Here is a 12368-nt window from a genome sequence, read left to right as displayed (position 1 = left end):
TTTTATCTCTGGTATGTTTGGTACTTTGTTTTTTGGTTTTTTGGTTTTTCTTTTGCTTGTGTTTACCAGACTATCAGGATTTCTGTCCTCCACCCACCCTCTGCTGCTTTATTGTCCCATCCTTGAATGTAGTCCTGTTGTCAAAGATATCTATCATGAGACCAGCCCCACCCCTGCCAGGTGGAGGTGCCAGGGGCCCTAACTCACAGATGCTGGGCCTAGTGCTGATGACAGACCAAGGCAACAGCTGCCACCTGGCTGGAAATTTCAGCTCCTGCCTGGCCCAGAGTTAGGGCTGAGGCTATAATTGAATTGGCCTTCCCCACTATTCACAACTGACTAGTAGCGTCTCCTACTCTGATTTCTGGAGAAAGGAAACTCTCGCTGTGAGCTCTCCCAGGTGGGATGTTAAGCCAGCCATCAGGTATAGGCACTCCTGGGCTGGAACTATCTAACTTCTCCTTCTTCCTTTTTAGACCAAAAGAAATGGCATAATCCTTAAGAAGGCATCTCAGGGAAGCCTACCCCTAGACCATGAAAATCAAGCATATTCAAAGAGCCAGTCCTTCATCCTTTCCTTAATTCTCCAGCTGACAGTTCAGATTATGTACTGTGTCACTATCACTGTGTTGTACATTATTCCCATATCCAAAGAAATAGCTATGAACAGAGCATATAGGAATTACTCTGAGGCCTTCTAGCCTATGGAGGGAGAAAACAACAATGGTGGCTATAGCTTATATTGCATATGCTGTTTGTATGTCCATCAAGTGCCTTTTCACTTGCAAGGCATAGAACCACCTTGCAGAGGAGCCGCTTAATTGCACACTGTCGAGGGGAAACAATGAGGCTCCAGCAAAGGAACCTAGTGCAGGAGGTAGGCAGAAGTCCACAGGTTTACACACTAGGAATCCTGCACAAAACAGGAATGCCCAGCATGGTGTCCCACCCAGATCCAGAGTCCTGGAAGGAGGATTCAATTTGATAAGAGAAGGGACATTGGAAGGCTTGAGACCAGAATGAAAGGCATATTTGAAGATGCCCAAACAATGACAATGGGTGGTAGAGATTTTCAAACCCAACCAGAGTCCTTGTATGCTTTGAAATCCTAAATCCTCTAGAGTTAAAGCAGGTAAGTGATAAGATCCTATCTGCTGACACTGCCAGGGAGATGAAAGTGAAGCAGGAACACCCTCTGGGAGACTGGTACAAAGGTGAAGAGAAGAACTTTGGAGTGGAGGGGATCTTGGCTACTTTCCATGTTTGCTGGGATAAGATACCTAATAAAAAGCAACTTCAGGGAGAGTCTATTTTGACTTCTAATTCAAGGTTATGGTCCACCATAGCCTGAAAGCCATAGCAAAAGTAGCTGTGGTAGCTGATGACATTCCATCCACAATCAAGAAGCAGAGTGATCAATATCCATGGTCAGCCAGATTTCTACTTTTTATTCAGCCCAGCTCAGGGAATGCAACCAAACACACTTTCAAGGTAGGTCTATCCAACTCAACCAATCAAGATAACCCTTCACAGACATGCCCAGAGGCTAACCTACTCCAGATGATCCTTCATAGGTGTGCAGGAACCTATAGGGTTCCTCCTAGGTGTTTCTAGACCTTGTTGACAATCAGTTCCAACCATCACAGAGGGGCCAGGGTGACTGTCATGAAAATACAGGTGAAAGCTGCATCCATTCTAGAATAGGCTGCACTGGAGAAAGAACAAACCTGGGGGAAGGAAACAAGAGCTCCGTTCCCAACACCTAGCATGAGCTGCATGAGGGTGTGACTGCCAAGTCTCTAATCTGCAAATGTGGGATGTCTTTCCATTTATTTAGGTGTTTAAGGTCTTTGAAACTATACTGAATTTTCAGTGCCTAGGTCTTGCATTTCTTTTGTTAGGTTTTATCCTAGGGTTTCTATTGTTGTGATTAAAACTCCATGACCAAAGCAATTTGGGGAGGAAACAGTTTGTTTCAGCTTGCAGGTTCTAGTCCCCATCCAGGGAAAAGAATGACTGAACCTCAGAGCAGGAACCTGCAGGCAGGAACTGAATCAGAAGCCATTGAATAATGGTGCTTGCTTATAATGGCTTACTTAGCCTGATTCCTTATGTCATCTAGGGCCACCAGCATTGGGGTGGAATTGATCCCAAAGCTGGATCCTCCCACATCAATCAATAAAAAAAATAAAAAGGATTACTCCCCATGGATCAATCTGGTTCTGGGTCTGGTGAGGACATTTTCTTAATTGAAGTTCCTCTTCCCAGATGACTCTAACGTGGGTTGAAAAAAATCTAGCATGCACATATTTCTTATAACTTACTTTTTCATGCTACTCTAAGTAAAAAAAAACTTAGTTTTATTTTGCTATTCACAGCCAGCATACAGAAATATAATTAATTGTATATTGATGCCATCACAAAGATGAACCTGTTAATTCTAATAGTTTTAAAGTGTTTTTCTCATCGTGATGGTATAATTGATCAATAAAAATAGTTTGTTCATTTAAAAAAATCTGGATGCCCCCTTTTTCTTCCTAGTCTGGATATCCTAGCTAGAACCTCTAGGATAACACTGAACCAGAGTGACAAAAACATAGGTCCTTGTCTTGTTCCTTATTTCAAGAAATAAGTAGTTAATATAATACCAACTGTTGAATTTTTGCAGGTGTTCTGTATTACGTAGAGGAGGTTTTCCTCTATTCTGAGATCCCTAAGTTAGGAGTCCTAACAGTGTTTGTTTGGTTTTTAACCTCAAATGGATATTGGGTTTTGCGGAATAATCTTTCTGACTCTTGTACCTTGACTGGTTTTTCGTGTCCCTTCCTGGGATATTTAAATGGCACTTGGTCCTGATAATGTAATCCTTTCACTATGTTGTTACATTTGTTTCACTTATTGTTTGCTGCATTTTTCATGTCTCTATTCAGAAGGCATGTGGATCCATGGTTTTCTTGTGATTTCTTTCTGGTGTAAGGACAATGGTAGAGTAAAAGAATGCCCCTTCCAACAGGTGTGCAGGACAGGTCGGGAGACACAGGTAGGAAGACAATTAACAGGTATGTGGTGGGGAGATGGGAGAGAAGGAGAGGCAGAGTGGTTCGTGCCCTGTGGAGAGAGGTGGAACTGAAGATGTGACCACAGTGAGGCCATGTGATGCTCCGGCCTCTGCTGCTGAGGGCCATGTCTGGGCCTGTGGCCCTACAGCAGCCAGGGTCTGGGTTGATGTCCAGGGGCCCATGTCACCACCCAAGGCTGCAAAGATGTCCATGACCCACCTGAGGTCATGCTGAGGGCCATGTTGCTTCCAGCGCCATACTGATCTGAGCGTCTGCCCTGCCGCCTGAGGCCATGGTGATGTCTGGGCCTGAGCTGTGGCTGAGGGCCATGTCTAGGTCTGTGGTCCTACTACAGCCAATGTCTGTGTTGATGTCCGAGGCCCATGTAACTACCAGGGGCCATGGGAGAGCTAGCCTGAGCACTGGAAAACTGGTCCTGCCTCTCACTGGCTACCTTCCTCCTGGGAGAACTGGCCCCCGATGGTGCAGTCACAGGAGAGCTGGCCCTAACCCTTGCCTGAGTGGGACAGCCAGAAGAGGCTGGGACTGACCAACTCAGCTGCCATTCAGGGCTCTGAGTTGGCCCACACCAACGCCTACCCTATCTATGACCTGCTGAACGAGTGAAAAGATCAGTCCTATACAACTATAGCTTCAGGATCTCCATGACTTGGGGAAAGAGCAGACATTTCAGGGAGGGTCCTATATTGATGGCGTACCAGAAGCCAGAGGTTTTGAACCAGACCAACAACTCATTGCAAGATTATTGAAAGATGGGGGAACAAAATGGTTTTTATTTTTCTTTTTGGCAGCACAGGGCAGGGGGGACCTACAAAGGTGGAGGGTGAACATGGAAGGACTGGGAAATGGATGGGATTGAGGTACAAGATGTGGAGTTCCCAAAGAATCAATTAAAAAAAAAAAGTCATGTTTAAAAAAAATGCTCCTTCCTTCTGTATTTTTTGAAACGTTTTCTGAAGAACCGGTGTTCATTGTTACCTGGAGACATTTAAGGGTAGACTTTCTGTTGGACATAAGGGCCAGCACTTAAAATAGACTGAGGCTAGAGACACTGTTTTGAGCAAAGAAAACAGGAAGTCATACCCAGCTAGCAAGGGACCTGGGAGAAGGGCCCACATCCATATAGATTGGAGTATGTGGGGGAAAAGGTCTGCATCTAAACCAGTACATGGGACCATGTCACCAAAGAGGATTCTGGAGTAGAGACCAAATGCACAGGGCTCTGGTGGCAGAGTATCGCTGACTGTGGCTGGACCCTGTGGCTGGCAAGAAGAGACTGCTTGCCATGCATTGAGGCAGGATCAGAACATGAGGCCATGGAGGGCCTAGGGCCCGGCTTTCCTGAAGGAGAGTAGTTTCTTTTTATGCAGTCTCTTTTTGAAAATAGGACCGCGCCTGAAATGTCACTTGGGTACAGCAGCCAGTCCCCTTCATTACAAAAGGGCCGAGCCTTTCATTCTAGGACACACACTTCTCTGTGTTTCTCTTGATAACCATAAGGGTCCCTGAGGGTCCTTGAAAGGACAGTGGGGAAAGACTTGCTCAGGTTCTTGGGGTTCTGGTTTTGATAATATTTACTCTGAGCAGTCCTCTCAAAATCACTTCTCACTGGTGAGGTAGGAGCTTTAACAGGCTCTTGGGGAAAGATAAGGGTCCAGCTTAGTCCCAGACCAGGGGCTCAGCCTTGAAATTCCACTCTATTCCTGTCACTCCTCCAGTGGAGGCTGGACACACTAGATCACTTGTAAACCAGGGCATCTGTAACCTGACAGTTCAGACAGGACTAGATAAGCATATATTAATGGGGTACCCTTGCTCTCTCTGTATGGAAAAGCATAGGTGGAAGTATTCAGCAAAGCCATGCTCAGCTGTACCCCCATGGGCCTTATCAGCCAAATATACATAGTTTGGTTGGTGCCTGGTCCAACTGTACACCCTCCAACCCCCAGTCCAACTCCCCGCCTCCCACTCCTGTCCCTGGAGGGCTCAGTTCTGCTATTTATCTTCTATAAGGACTTCAGATCCAAGCAGAAAATATTTGTATTGGGGCTACCTTCTCCCACTCCACACCATGGGATGGACCTGGGTTTCCCAGAACCAGGCCCTTCTGGGTCTAGTGTTTCTTCTTTGGCAGGAGAGAGAGCTGTGACATTGAACATGAACTGCAAATCCGGCACAGTAGATTCAACTCATTTATTAAGGCCTAGAGACAGCCTATCGGGTCTGCCCCAATGGGAAGTCATGGCTTCCACTCAATCACTTTGATGGCTACTTGGGCTGCTCGTCGTATGGCCTCGTTTTCATGCATCAGGAGGACACGGAAGGTAGACACATGGGAACTCAGTAACTTGCGGCCTTCGGGGGCCTCGGCCAGCATGGTGAGGGCTTTGGCGGCATTCAGACACACCTTGATAGGTGAGGAGCAGAGCAACTCCAGGAGTGGGTTGATGGCACTTGCATCCAGGGCTGCGTATTTCCCTGTGGGCCATAGACACTAGGTTTCCCAGTTATCTGCGCAAGAAGGACTGTCTCCCCATTTCCTGTTACCTGGGATATCTTAAGAGCAATACCACCTGTGCCCACCTTGTTCTTCCCCCCATCCTTGCTGCATTGTTCTACTGAGTCCAACCTGGGTGATCCGTTTTGTCCTCTGCCTGATCAGTTCCCTAACCAGCATAGCTATGCCACCCTACCCCTATCCTGCAATCAGCCTTCATAAGACAAAATGCACAGTAATTTTTAAAGGAAGAAAATCAATTATATATTCACGTGGCAGGCATTTCTTGAGCAACCTGCTCTGCACCTTGCACAAAACATGCATAGTAGGTACATGGTACAACTTAGCGGCAGGGTCCTCCAGCTACTCTCACAGGAGGCAGGGCACCTGCCCTACGCCCCATTGCCTGGATGCTGGCTTCTCTGCATCTTCCATCATTTTGCCTTTTTGTGACAACTGTAGACACCCAAGACTAAGACCTCAATGCTCTATCATCCAGCTCAGGGACTGACATAGGATAGGGACTCAGAGACCTAGCTGGGAAAGAGTGGCATATCCCTAGGTCCTGCCCTCTGTGTCTCTAGCCACTGGCTAAGGCCTGATGGGCCCCTGGCCCTCCAACTCCTCCCACATAAGCTTGGGCTTAGGTACCCCAAAGTGAAGACACTGGGGATGCACAGCCTACACATGCAGTCAGAATTCCCTCAGGGAGGATGAACGATAGAAAGATGCTGTAGACTCTGAGAAAGCCCCAACCACTCTCCCTGGGGTCCAGTGGGGAGCCATACTGATTATAAATCCAAGACCTACAGAGCCATTGGGAAACAAAGAGAGCATCATGCACAGGGCAGGCATAGGTGAGTGTGGACTAGTCGGAAAGGTCAGATGGCTTTCAGAAGGTATGAGGGACAACACAGGAAAATGCCACATCTAGTCTGTCAGGCGTGGAGTCTACCCTGGGTCTCTTCCCTCAGCAGGTGGTTGGGTGGCTTAGCCTTGAAGTATGTTGACTGGGAATCCTTGACCTGGGGAGTCTGGGGGAAGATATATCTATATTCTTATGTGCCCTATCCCACAACTTGATAAAAATCGTTATGACTAAGAAACACAAACAGAGGATGGAAAGATGGCTCAGGGGCTAAAAGGATGGTACTGCTCTTCCAGAGCACTTGAGTTCTGTTCCCAGCACCCACATCAGGTAGCTCACAAACACCTGTTATTCTAGCTCCAGGGGAAGAGGCATATGATTGATTGAACACACACACACACACACACACGCACACGCACACGCACACGCACACGCACACGCACACGCGCACACACACACACACATGCACACACCCTACACATCACTAAAAACAACAAAATTATTTTTTAAAGAAAGAAACACATAAGGCCAAGGGCTCCAGGATCTGCTTCAACCCAGGAATAACAGAATTGTAAACACCAAACTAATCAGTCTCGTGGATCAAAGAGACCTTAGTCTGAGGCAAGGTCTTTAGGCCAAGGGAATGGCTTGAGATAGAGGGGCAGAGGTCCTAATGTGAGTAGCTGGTGAGAAATCACTGGCAGCCCACTGTGTATGAAAAGATGAGAGAGGTCTAAACTTTGGACCAGACTTCAAAAGATCCTCAGTGATAAGCCAAAAGGGGATTTTAATGGAGCCTAGAGGTCTGGGAGGTCCAATACTTGGCCCTTGGCATGAGAAGGAAGTATTTGGAAAGCTCACTGTGGATGCTGGCAAGCTAGGGGACCTGTTCTTCCCTCCTGCCTGCACTCACCCAGCCTTGGGAATCCAGAGGACACCCTTCTCTTACCTTCAGTGGTCACTGTCGCATGCATCAGGGCACCAGCTGCATTAGCCTGTACCTCCTCATCAACATCTGACAAGAGATCCACCAGAATAGGAATGACACCATTCTGCCACACCTGGTTCTTGCCCTCCAAAGGGATGCTAAGGCACAGAGAGGATAAAAGGAGGTAAGGCCTGGGAATGTCCCAGGGCATTCGCTAAGATACAGGACCTGTGTTGGCCATGTGGCTTGCTGCCAGTGAAAAAGATAAAGAGGCCCAGGGAAATGAGTTTCACTCTAAGCCATGCTCATAAATGAAGACATGTCCATTTATGTGGAAGAGTAAGACCCAAGGGTGTGACCCACAGCAAGACCGTCTGTCTCTAGCTGAGTTGGTTGCATTACCAGGGAAGAGCCAAGCTGTTCCACACATCAGTGAGCTGCTTAGCGCAGAGCAACCACAGGCATGGGCCTAGACAAGGTAACTTTGGGCTCATGCTCTGTTGCAGCATTGTATGAAGTTGTGAAAATGAGGGTGGTGAACTTCCCAAGAGTTTCTCAACCATGAGAGTGCCAGCATTTCCTGGCTAGGAAACCCTCCTCACGGGCTGGTAATGCCACACACAGTGCATAAACATCCCAACACACAGACTTCAACTTGACCGCTTGCTCGCCATTCCGTACTTCACGGCGCACAGCGCTCTCATTTTGCAGAACTATGAACACCTCAAAGGCATAGGTATTTTATGGGAACACTGTTTAGGAAACAGATCCAGAGGCCACTTCTCTGTGACACCGTGATGCTGTTGGCTTTCTGGGCCATCAGTCTTTACCCTGGGGCAATTTATCAAGGACAAAGAGTCCTGGATCCACCTGCAGGACCACCCTGAGCTCATTTACTCGATGACACAAGGCAGGTACTAGTCCAGATGAGGAGGTAAGAGCTGAGTTTAACTGCCTCAGCACTCGACATTGGGAGCATGTAATCTAGCCACTAGTCTCCAGCAGCAAACAGAACAAACCCACACTATGGGAGTGACAGAAAATAGTAAGGGGTGGTAATGGATACAGGCTGATGAGGGAGGCCAGAGGGGCTGGGCAGAAGCTGTGCTTTGGTACAGTTCTGTTGTCAGAGCTTCATTGAATGGAGGTCTCTGGTCAAAGACCTGAAAGGGATAGTTTTGGGTGGCTCTGAGAGTATGCAAAATAATGAGCATTCCAAACCAGCATCCCAGGGGTTGGGTCAGGCCCACAGGAAATACTAGCCTGGCCCTCTAGCAAGACTCCCAGATAGAAGGAAACCAGGATTTGAGGGATGGCAAGGCCTTCCCTACTTCTCAAACTGAGGGGATGTGGGTACAGGCAAAGGGAGACACCGGACTGACTGTTGGCAGGTTCTGTGTTTCCCCCATTTTCAGGCCCAGGATTTAGACTGACCCTGTGTGAACTTGAGCAAGTGATGGTGACCCATCCTTCCATTTTCTCATCTCTAAAGGCAGATGTCTCCTTCCTCAACAGTCAACCACCGTTGACTTTAGAGGCAGTGCCTGGCATACTTGCACACTTAATGACCACTGGCTATCAACACTATCACTGGAGTTCGCCTGTTTGTCTTCCTTATGAAGAAGTGACCAATTAGCTAGCTTTGTCCAGGATGGGAGTGAGAGAGAGTTTCCTGGGATATGGGACAATCTAGGGCCAGATACCATGGTCACACTGTTGGAAAGGGTACTCTTCTAATCTGTGTCCTCTTCCCCCAGGGCACAAGGAAGTTAGAGGAAGTATGCCTGAATGGATGAACTTAGGTTCGCTGGCAGATGTGGCTAAGTGAAGCCCCACTGCTGGTCTACTGATAGGCCAGGAGGAGTTTGGAGGCCTTCTCTGGCCCTCAGCAAAAATTCAATGAGGTGACCACTCTGTCAACACAAAACAGACCTCACCTGATGGCAATGAGTGCCCGAGCAGCCTTACTGCGGATTCTAGGGTTGTCATTCAGGAGCTTCTTCTTAAAATAGGGCACAGCCTGGCTTTCTAGAGCCTGAGTGGCATCCTCCTGCAGGCATGGTGCCAGAGTGTCCAAGATGATCTCCTGAATGTGTTCCTCCTCTGCATTCAGCTTATTTACCAGCCAGGGGATCAGGCCACTACTGGTGATGCCCCGGGCACCTGCAGAACAGAAAGGGCATCAAAGGGTCCCCAATGCTGATTGGCCTGCCGAGGTGAGCGGATTGATTTGGGGAGTGGGCAGGAGTTCACAGGTGCAGTAAGTCTGCAGATATGAGGCCCTGGAAGTGGTTACCTGTGCCTTGAAGGCATCAACCATAGACAGGTGCATTGCAGCCTGAGAAGTTGCCACTCACTGCTACAGATCCAGGCTTACACAGAGAAAGCCTCTCTCTCCCGTCCTATTAGGGTTTGGACATAAACTATCTCTGAAGACTCATAGGTTAAAGACTTGGTCCCCAGCAAGTGCCTCGGTTGAGAGGTGATTGGCTTATGATGGCACTTACCTCATTGATGGCACAAGCTCATCAATGGTCCATGATTAGTTTACAGCTGAATGTGCTAATAAGGGTCTATTAGAAGTGGGTCACTGATGTTAGTATTCAGGCATCTGTACTGGCCTGTCCTTGGGGTTCTGACAGGATATGCCCTCATCTGCAGCCACTAAGAGCACCACCTGTGCACATTCACTATGTTCCCTTTTAAAAGGGCCCTGCCGACATCCCACTTTTCTCTCTCTCTCTCTCTCTCTCTCTCTCTCTCTCTCTCTCTCTCTCTCTCTCTCTCCTCCCATCCCATCCCCTTCTCCCCGCTTCTCTGCCTCTCTATCTGTATCTCCTTCTCTCTTCCTGCCTCTCTCTCCTCTTCTGCCACTCCTGTCCCCAGGCGCAGGTCTCCCTTCTCCCCTCCCCCCTTTTCCCATTCACTTCCCTCCAATAAAAACCCCTCCACCCAAGCTCTGTGCATGGCTTCTTTCTGCTTTTTTTTAGAATTGTGAAATCTAAAGCTGTGCCTTTGAAGACTATGTCCTGCTGCCAACCACTTCTTTCCCTCCTTCCCTCTCCCTCTTTCTCTCTCTTCCCCACTCCTCTTTCTTTGTCTCACCTTGTCCCAGCCAACCCATAGGGTAGACAGCTCTGCTCTACCCCAACTGCTACATGACATGCAATGAAGCCACATGGACTGAAGCCTGGGAAACCGTGAGCCAAAGTAAATCTTCCCTCCTTTACATTGATTTTTCTCAAGTTTTTGTTTTTGTTTTACCATAGGTAAAAGAAAACCAACCAAATTCCCTCCAGAGTGTTGGGGGAGCATCGGGCTTCCTTTCACATCCAAACTATGCCTGGAATAGAGCCTGAGACAGAAGATGTGGGGTGTAAAACAGTGTCTCCTATCCCCCAAAGATCTGTGTCCCCATCTAAAAATGACAAGATCTGACCAAGGGGTTTTGGAAATCCCTGGGGCCATGCAAGGGCAGGGCTCCACTGGTTTCTTTTCTCACTGCTGTGACTAAACGCACAAGTGACAGGAGCCTTGAAGGAACAGGGAAGGCAGGGAAGGCATGGCCACAGGTGGGTCAAAGCCATGGCAGCACCAAGCTGGGAGCCCTTAGCAACTCACATTTCTGCAGAACGGGAAGCACACATTAGACAGACATGGTGGGGGGCCATAAACTTTAAGGCATACCCCACTGCTGACTACCCACTTCCTCCAGCTAGGCTTCACCCCCTAACCGTTCCACAACCTCCCAAAATCATTGCCACCAGCTGGGGACCGAATGCTCAGTCGCATGAACCTGTGGGGAGGGGCATCTTAGAACCAAACCATAGGGCACAAAGGCTAGCAGCACAGTGAGAGGACACCCCCAATAAACAGGGCCGACCCCTCTCCTTCTGGAGAACCCAGAACCAGGCACAGACAGCACCCGGGAAGCTCCAGGCCACCAGAGCAGCCTTCCCAATTCACTGCAATGAAAAGGGAACAAAAGGGAGCTCTCTTCCCTGCCACACAAGGGCCACCTGTGACTACCGCCTGGCAGCCAGCCCCTCTGCCAAGCCTCTCCATCAGCCTACTGTGCCCACTACAAAGCCTTCCGTTGCCCCTGAGGAGGTGGCCACCAACAAACATCTCTCTTTCGGTCTCCCCAGTTAAACCCTCTAATTTACTCTAGAGAGGCAAATGAACAGGTTAATTAGCCTAAAGGTCTCTCAGTGCCAATTAGCACCAGGGAATTTCCTCTTTGTGGGCATCACCCCAGCTTTCCTTCCCCGGTCCCTGAGGATGCTTGATGGCAGGTGACTGTAGTGATGGGGTAAAGAGTTGGGGCAGGGATCTCGAAGCTCACACTGCTCCTCCCTGGGGTGCCTGAGTAGAGCAGTTAGCTCTGCCCATTCATGCACAAAGATCTCAGGACAGCTCAGAGAAGCCACTTTCCTCCTTCCTGCTTCCAATGAATTGGGGTTTTTGTTTTTTAGGGCTTCAAGGGGTTTTTTGTTTGTTTGTTTGTTTGTTTCCCACCCAGACTTCCAAAACCTAGACTTGGTGCCTAAATGTGTCTTTTCCCAGCTGTGTGACTTGGACCTATTACCTAATCTCGGAGCCTGGTTCCTTCAGCACTGAAACAGGCCTCCGTGCTAAACGCCAGTAGAAGCTGAGCATCCTCCAACTGGGACTTGATTCTGCCCTGACTTGCACCTGTGTCTACCCTTGGCGCTTGGCAGGGGAAACCCTGCGGTGTGTGGGGTGGGGGTGGGGGGGTTGGTGTCCCAGCTGCCTGGGACTAGCATCTGAATTGAGACAGACAGAGACTGAGGAAGGAAGAAGGCAGGTCAGAAAAGTTATAATATTAGAGGCACTCACCTTGCCTCTATCTAGTCTGCTTCCTTGGTAAGGAATTGAGTGAGGCCCAGATGCCCAAGGAGTTTCCAGCCAAGGGCAAAGCTGGGATCCTAGGGAGCTCAGGTTTTGTTTCCCAGACATGTGTCTCAAGACATT

The 12368-nt window shown here is 48.6% G+C and overlaps 1 protein-coding gene across 1 annotated transcript in view; it reads right to left on the bottom strand.

Annotated features, from left to right (window-relative positions):
- Positions 1–5319: 5319 nt before the first annotated feature.
- Positions 5320–12368, bottom strand: part of Rsph14 (radial spoke head 14 homolog) — a 74192-nt gene continuing 67143 nt past the window's right edge. The window contains exons 4-6 of the mRNA XM_035451786.1: positions 9311–9536; positions 7395–7531; positions 5320–5558 (exon numbers count right to left, since the gene is read on the bottom strand). Coding sequence (XP_035307677.1) covers positions 5320–5558; positions 7395–7531; positions 9311–9536 — 602 coding nt within the window. The remainder of the gene's footprint in view (positions 5559–7394; positions 7532–9310; positions 9537–12368) is intronic.

The sequence above is a fragment of the Cricetulus griseus genome (assembly GCF_003668045.3).
Source record: "Cricetulus griseus strain 17A/GY chromosome 1 unlocalized genomic scaffold, alternate assembly CriGri-PICRH-1.0 chr1_0, whole genome shotgun sequence".
In the NCBI taxonomy this organism is placed as follows: domain Eukaryota; kingdom Metazoa; phylum Chordata; class Mammalia; order Rodentia; family Cricetidae; genus Cricetulus; species Cricetulus griseus.
The sequence above is the reverse complement of the archived record's forward strand: the minus strand, read 5'-3'. Positions and strand labels throughout refer to the sequence as shown.